The sequence below is a fragment of the Gekko japonicus genome, unplaced genomic scaffold (genome assembly GCF_001447785.1).
Source record: "Gekko japonicus isolate JY-2015 unplaced genomic scaffold, Gekko_japonicus_V1.1 scaffold506, whole genome shotgun sequence".
In the NCBI taxonomy this organism is placed as follows: domain Eukaryota; kingdom Metazoa; phylum Chordata; class Lepidosauria; order Squamata; family Gekkonidae; genus Gekko; species Gekko japonicus.
The window spans coordinates 665,014-673,073 of record NW_015175372.1 but is presented as its reverse complement, the minus strand read 5'-3'; the positions used below and the strand labels follow the sequence as shown (position 1 = coordinate 673,073).

Sequence of the window (8,060 nt, the reverse complement as noted above, 5' to 3'; positions counted from 1 at the left end):
TTTCCCCATGAAACAAGCAGCAGTACCAGCTTGGGGCTAGCTTTCAAGGAGGGGGGGGGAAGAAGAGCAGCAACACATGACACAGTATTCCTTACCCCACCCTCACAGAATACTCCAGGAAGAAGATAGGAATCTCTGTGAGTATTGTGTCTTAAAAGTTCACATTCACTGACTAAGCTGTCGAAGTACCATCCCAAACCTATAAAGTACGTTTGCAAGACAGAAAGCTAGGTACATGTTTACATGGCGTATTTTCATTTTGCCCTGAGGTAAATCCAGCAAAGTCTCTGTAACATTACTTTAAAAAAAAAGTCTGCAAATAGTAAGATCTGCATGTATTTCTTCGTTAGACACAGGACTCTCTAGGTGAGACCCCTGAATGATATCCCATTCTTCCCATCACATAAGGCAATTTGATTTCCTTCAGCCTTCTGTTTTCCTTTAGCCTTATGTTTTATAACAATTGCTGAAACAGATTATACCTTGCAGTTGTTGCCAGTCCACAAAAAATGGATGAACCTGATCCAGTAGAAGAGGCACTTCGGGCACAAATTGAAGAGGAGAAAATCAGGTTGTTTCAGTCTGTCTTGTTTTTAAAACTTTACGTTTGCTATACCTCTTTCATATCTGCTATTAACTCCTCTGAACTATACATGAGTCATAGCTCAACAGAGGGGGGGGATGTAAATCTGGCTAGATAAGCTAACCAGCCCATTATAGGGGAGTGTGCCATTTTGCTCATCTCCATAATCTTCTAGGCCACTAGTCCTAACCTACAGGGAGAGCTCTTTCCATTGCCAACCGGAGGCAGATTTATGAACTTTCTGAAAGGCTGAGGTGAGGGACCAGCACCAGGAACTGCAAGCAGAGCTTCTGTTTGTGCATGTGGTTCCCAATTACTGTAACACTCTCTACATGGGGCTGCCTTTGTCACAAATTCGGAAGCTGCAACTAGTGCAGAATGCTGCAGCCAGGCTGTTGATGGATCTTCCTAGACGAGATCACATCCAGCCTGTGCTGAAAGCGCTGCACTGGTTGCCTATAGCGTACCGGGTTCGCTTCAAAGTGCTGGTTATTACCTTTAAAGCCCTATATGGCCAGGGACCAGCTTACTTAAGGGACCGCCTTTCCCCACATGTTCCCCCAAGAGCACTACGGTCGGGGAATCAGAACTTACTGGACGTGCCAGGTCCCCAGGTCATCAAACTCGTCATGACCAGGAACAGGGCATTTTCGGTGGCGGCTCCTATCTGGTGGAATGAGCTCCCAGAGGAGATCAGGGCTCTGCGGGACCTAGCACAGTTCCGCAGAGCCTGCAAGACGGAGCTCTTCTGCCAGGCGTTCGAATAGGAGCCACCATCGCCATTGTACCACCAACGCCCCATGATTTCTGTACAGGGTCACCATGATGCGGGCACTTTGGATGAGAATGGGACGTTTTAGGAGACGGCCATCTTTTTTTTAGGAAAGGAGCACCAAAATTTGTTTATGACTGTGATGTGTTTTAATATTTTTAATGTTTTTATTGTTCTATTGTATGATTTGGCGATATGCTGTGTAAGCCGCCCTGAGCCTCCGGGGAGGGCGGGATAAAAATGTAAATAATAAAATAAAATAATAAATAAATTGAGGGAAAATACACATCAAGCCAGCTTGCATATGCTTATTGTCCTCACTGAATCTGGGCATTAGTCAGTAATGACCAGGATTAAAGTCAGGATTAGGAGAGGGAAGACATGATGATCACAGCATGATGTTCCTGCCCAAAGTGTAAAAGAGACCTAATACTTTGTCCTGTGGAAATTGCACTAAAGATTCTTTGTCTGCTGCAGTCACATCTTGCAGCCATATTGTTTGACATAATACAGCTGAAAGAAGAAGGAGAGATGGGAAATTTTGATGGGTCTGAAACACATATTCTGGGGAAAAACCATCACCAATCAGTACCAGTTAGGTCATAGTCTGTAGTGTTATCAATTTTCAGTGGTTTAATTTATTTAATTCAACATGGTGATCCAACAAGCCACAAGGCATTGTCTTTGTTTCTAAATAGCATTTCTTCTCTCTGCCTTCAATTATATCTCAAACTTAGAGGCATGTATAAAGTTGCCCACAACACACCACTATATATTTCGCTGAATGTCAGCTATCTAGGGAAACATCCCACAATACAGAATTCCTAGACAAAAGATGCAGTGTATGCTTTAGTGTGAAGCCTGCTGGGGTTTTTTAATTCACTGTACACGTAACCTAAGCTTGTGGGTTCTGTGGGACAGAATTTCGAAAGAACCTTGCAGTAACTTAAAGGGGATAAAACAAATTTTACTTTTCACTTAACATCATAACAAAAACATAGATTTTAGTAACACAATAGAACAGTGATCTTTTAAAGTCCAAACAATTAACTTTTTCTGCCTTCACAACTTGTCACCCTGAAGTCCATCTCTTTCCTCTGGTTGGGGGCTCAAGAAGTCTCTAGCTGAACACTCTGTGCACCAGCTTCCGAGATGAAGGTCCCAAATAAACTCTCCATCAGATAACACAGCCCTGAAACAATAATTCTAAAATTTACAGTTTAGAACAAAAGTCTCCCTCCCTTAACAGTTTCCATCCATAAATCATAGTTACAATAAACAAGATGTTGAGCCTATTATTAATGTTCCAGCTCCCCAGGAGGGCAATCTTGCTTCCCTCTTCTGTTTTCCACACATTCTGCACCCTTCTGCATCTAGAGGCTCCACCCCTTCCTGGCTTATTCCATTCCTAGCTAGGGGTTACATATACACAGGAGCCACAATAGCATTGCTCCCTGCAGTGTAGAGGTCTAGAGGCAGATACTTACTCTTAGGCAGCAATTCATGACTACAGGGACAAATATCAAATATATTCCTTGTGAGGCGAGATAGCGTTTTCCATTTGGTATAACAGCTAAGCACAGGGAACAGCAAGTCAGTTTTTCTTACTGTTTCCTCCATTTCTCTTCACATTTCAAACAGTCCAGGCTTTTAACAATGTATTCAGTGCTAAAGAATATCAGTACTAAAAGGATACTTTGAGGTACATAATCCCCCCCCCCCTTTATTTAGATGTAAATCTTTACAGGAATATTTTCACCATGTTGTATCAATCAGAATCTGAATTGTATCTTGAAGAAAACATACTCTGTGTTGAATAGTTGTGTCCGGAACAAGAGTGATTGTTTCCCATTCATAAAGCATCTTCTTTGTCTTAACCTATAGTAGATGTGCCTGGTTACAACTGCTCAAAGTTCTAAGCACACCGGACAATGTTTCTTCCTAGAAGTGTTGAAATTATGATGACTGTGTAGTAAACTTTTCCCCCCTTTTCCTTAACTGTAGTTATAAAACAATGTTCACTCGCTTGAAAGGACTGAAGGTAGAGATTGAACACTTACAGTTCCTTATGGAAAAAGCAAAGGTGAAACTGCAAAAAGACTTTGAAGTTTGGTGGTCTGAGGAGGCAACAAATTTACAGGTATTTTGGTGTTTTCATCTGGATTATTTTAACATTCAACTGATCACTGGCATACTAGGTGACTTTAATTGCCTAGAATTTAGCTTGTATAAAATTCTAACCTAAAATTCATCCAACACCTTATTCAGTTGGAGAGACTAGAACCAGTCTTCAACACACCAGCCCAGCCTAATGCATCAGAAACTTCAGACTCCAAGTGTACTTTGGGAGGTAAAGGGTTATGGAAGTATTATTATTATTATTATTATTATTATTATTATTATTATTATTATTACTACTACTACTACTACTACTACTATTATTATTACTATTATCATCATCATCATTATTATTATTATTATTTGTTCGACTTTTATCCCGCTCTCCCGCCTAGGTGGCTCAGGGCGACTTACAATATCAATAAAAACCAATATACATAAAAACACGAACAATTCATGTAAAACAGTTTAACTATAAATACAATAAATATAAATAAAACGGTTCAATATATATTATATCTAACTTCTACTACAGTGTAATCACTACCATTGACATGCCTTAGCGGGTCGGCAAGGCTCAGCTGGCATGACATCAGTTTCACTGATATGCCCGGCGGAAAAGCTCCATCTTCATGGCCCTGCAAAATTGCTGGAGATCTCTCAGGGCCTGGATCTCACTAGGGAGCTCATTCCAATATACTGGTGCAGCCAAGGAAAATGCCCTGGACCTAGTTGTTGTCAGCCTGGCCTCTTTAGGGCCAGGAAGGGTCAGGAGGTGTTGTGTCTCAGATCGCAGTGCTTTCTTTGGGTGACATGCGGGGAAAGGCGGTCCCTCAGGTAGACAGGTCCCTGACCATATAGGGCTTTACAGGTCAAAACCAGCACCTTGAAGTGGATTCGTAATGCTATTGGCAGCCAGTGCAGCGTCTTTAGCACAGGCTGGATGTGCTCCCGCATAGGGAGACCCATCAACAGCCTGGTCGCCGCATTTTGCACTAGCTGCAGCTTCCGGAGTTGCCACAAGGGCAGCCCCATGTAGAGAGCATTACAGTAGTCCAACCTCAAGGTGACCACAGTGTGGATCACTGACGCCAGATCTTTGCGTTTGAGGAAGGGAACCAACTGCCTGATCAGCCGAAGGTGGTAAAAGGCTGCCTTGGCGGTGGCTGCTACCTGGGCCTCCATTGTTAAGGAGGCATCCAGGAGCACTCCCAAACTCCAGACCTTCGGTGCTGGCACCAATGGCGCCCCATCGAAGGCCAGTAATGGGATCCCTAACCCCGAACCGCTCCAATTCAGGCACAGGACCTCCATCTTCGTCGGATTCAGTTTCAATCAATCAGTCTCAGCCATCCCACCACGTCCTGAAGCGCCCAGTCCAGGTCTTCCAGGGTAGAGCCCAACTGGCCGCCCGGGAGAGCACAGCCCCTTGGGGCACACCACACACTAGTGGGTGCCTTCGGGACTGCTGCTCCCCAATGGCCACCCTTTGTCCCCGACCTTGGAGAAAGGAGACAAGCCATTGCAAGGCAAGCCCCTGAATTCCCATGTCGGCGAGGCGGTGGGCAAGCAGCTTATGGTCGACCATGTCGAACGCTGCCGACAGGTCTAGCAACAGCAGCACCGCTGTTCCGCCCCAATCCAGATGCCTCCGGAGGTCATCCGTGAGGGCGACCAGTGCTGTCTCCGTCCCATGACCCGGGCGGAAGCTGGACTGGTAGGGATCAAGCGTGGAAGTGTCATCCAGAAAGCTCTGCAACTGTATCGCCACCGCCCTCTCTACTAATTTGCCCAAATAGGGCAAATTGGAGACTGGCCGATAGTAGATAAAATGTTGTAGTTAGAATTATAGAGCAAAATTCTAGATTTCCTCAGCATTTGATTTTAATGGGATAGGGATTAGTCCATTGCTTTTCACTTTTGAAATTCCCATCCTACCTATTTAATGGTTTTTAGATCCAAGAAGAAAAGCCATCTTTGCTTAATTCAGTCAGCACCTCAAAGATTTCACCCTTGTTTCTTGAAACCCAGTCCCAGCTGAGCCCAGATAACAGGTAAGTTGGTACTTTTTTGAAAAATTCTTGACAAATCAATAATTCTTAGAGTTTGTTCCACAGTCCTGGCTCCGATCACATAACTGTGTTTTTGACAAGGTAATTATATGGAATGTCAGTCTGAGATTAAGTATTCAGTGGCAGGCTTTTTATATGATAGCTAGTATTTCAATTCATCCATGAGGATTGACCCTTACTTCAGCAAATATATGGATTGCTAGGTTCATCTGTTGTTGACTTTGGTCCTCAAATGCTAGATTATCAGGTTGCCTATGAGGCCTAAGTGTTATAAATATCAGACATGTAGAAGATAAAAAACCAAGAGCATGAATAAAATGTGATATTCTATGCAGAGGAGGCTATGTATTCTTATTTTGAGATATCTGATATCACATATGCCATTAAATTTGTGATGACCCTTTTAAATTCTCAATGGACCTTTTCTTTTCAGATATTCATGGCACTTTAGTGTTATTATGAGTTAAGCCTGTTAAATCCATTTTATGCAGCTATGTTCTCAGTATGATGCATGAAGAATTTGTAATGGAGCTCTTGACATTGTGAGAGTGAACAGCAAACTTTTATACCCCACTGTGCTGAAAATTTTTCTTGTCCTCTTGCCTGTTTGAGGCATTAACATTTCAGAGCCAAAGTGTTTAGTTTCTTACATTTAAGAATATAAAATAACAGAATGCTCAATTCCCAAGGAATCCAATGAACCTGAATGACACAGTAACCTTACTTGTTCATTCTCATAATTACATAGGATGAGACCTTTGACTTGATAATTTTTCTTCAGTTCCACATCCCTGGAGCACAAAAAGCTCTTTGTTATCAAATAAATTCAGAACCAAGCTGGTAATTTGCTCTTAGAAATGGATCTGACCATCATTTTCTGTGAAAGTTGACATGAATTATATACTATGTAACAATGAATGTGGGTCACTATAATTTCAATACCTTTTGTGAATAGGAATTTAGACAACATATATAAAAGTTAATGATTTAGTTGACCCAAAATGAGAATCATAAGAATAAACAACTAAAATAGTTAACAGGCTATTATAGCTACTCATGAACAACATGTGTTGTGCACAAATTTCAGGACTGGACATATGAAATGTCTATTGATGCAAACTACAGATGATTACAGATATAACTATTCGACAAATCTAATTCTACTACTTTATAGATAGCATGGTATTCAGAATATGCTGTCATGATTTGTGGCATACATTATGATTCTTGAATATTTTTCAAGATGTAAATCTATGATCATGAGCACAGCAGGATTTTTGGATCCCTGCTCCATCCCAGAAACAGCACCCATACCATTCCATTTCTAAAAAAGAAATTCATGAGAGTGGGAAGACCCTTCAAATGCAATTTCTGACAGAGGATAAGGAGCAGCAGCAGAAGCAAAAAAGTTAAGTTTAATACGTATGCAGAAGTACTTTTAGTGTGTACACATCTTATTTGGTCCCTGCCAAAATATATGTAATGCCAGTTCCAGCATTTCAAAGTGACAGTAAATTATAGGCAAATATGTGGTGGATGATGCAATGAAATCCAATGCAAACTATCGGAAACCTAAGCAGGAAGACCTCCAGTGCTAATGTATTCTTAGAGTAGATTCAGACAACTGTGTTATTCATGTGGTGATTGTACTAATTTCTCTCCAAAAGAGGCTTTCCTTTATTGAAAAAGGCCTCCCTTATTAATAAAATTGTGTCCAAATATAAGCAAATGCCAAATTTGCCTTTTTGGTGCAAAGTATTAGCAGAGATAATCCAGCATTTTCTGGTTGGGCCATCTGCCCTTGATCTTCGACGTGGTCTCTGTGCTTCACACCCATGGGATCTAGTGTGCACGCGCCGGTGAAAAAGAAGTCCAGGCCAAGTAAGGAGCAAAGGTCCGCACAGAAGGGCTCTTCCAAACCCCTTAAGGCGGCAAAGAAGAGGAAAGTAGTGATGGCTGCACTGGGTGATGCCCCTAAAGTGCCTCCCGCTCCAACGACAGTATCGATACCGGAGGCCCAACCCCTTCGACTGATACCAACCATCCATGTCTTGGACTCCGCTGTCCACCAAATGGAGTGTCCTTACTTCAACATCAAAACGGTAGAGCTCCTAAGTTATCAAATGGATGCAGAGCCTTCTCCGTGTCCTTCCCTGTCATCAACGGTATCGGAAGCTCCCGGCATCGATCCACATCAGCACCGATATACTTCATGTGACACGCAGCGTCACCCTCCACATCTGCACAGTCAATCTGTTGATATCGATGACCAAGATTATACGGGCTCCTCTCAAAGACAGGCTGCCGCTTTGTCTCCGAGACGTCTACGGTCCAGAAGTCGATCCCCCCGAGTCTTCTTACCCCCGCCACCACCTCTGTCTTGGGATCAACAATAGATGAGGTATCTGTATGGGGCTTATCCACCATCCTTGCCATGGTTGACTCCGGCGGGCTATTCTGACTGGGATCGATATTCATCCCACTCTGCTCATAGATCGAGATCGCCCTACAGGTC

General features: G+C 42.7%; 1 protein-coding gene across 1 annotated transcript in view; it reads left to right on the top strand.

The window, feature by feature from the left end:
* The window catches only part of KIF6 (kinesin family member 6), a 295,241-nt gene that overhangs the window by 271,563 nt on the left and 15,618 nt on the right, over window positions 1-8,060 (top strand). Inside the window, exons 18-20 of the mRNA XM_015425506.1 lie at window positions 490-571; window positions 3,360-3,495; window positions 5,430-5,527. Coding sequence (XP_015280992.1) covers window positions 490-571; window positions 3,360-3,495; window positions 5,430-5,527 — 316 coding nt within the window. The remainder of the gene's footprint in view (window positions 1-489; window positions 572-3,359; window positions 3,496-5,429; window positions 5,528-8,060) is intronic.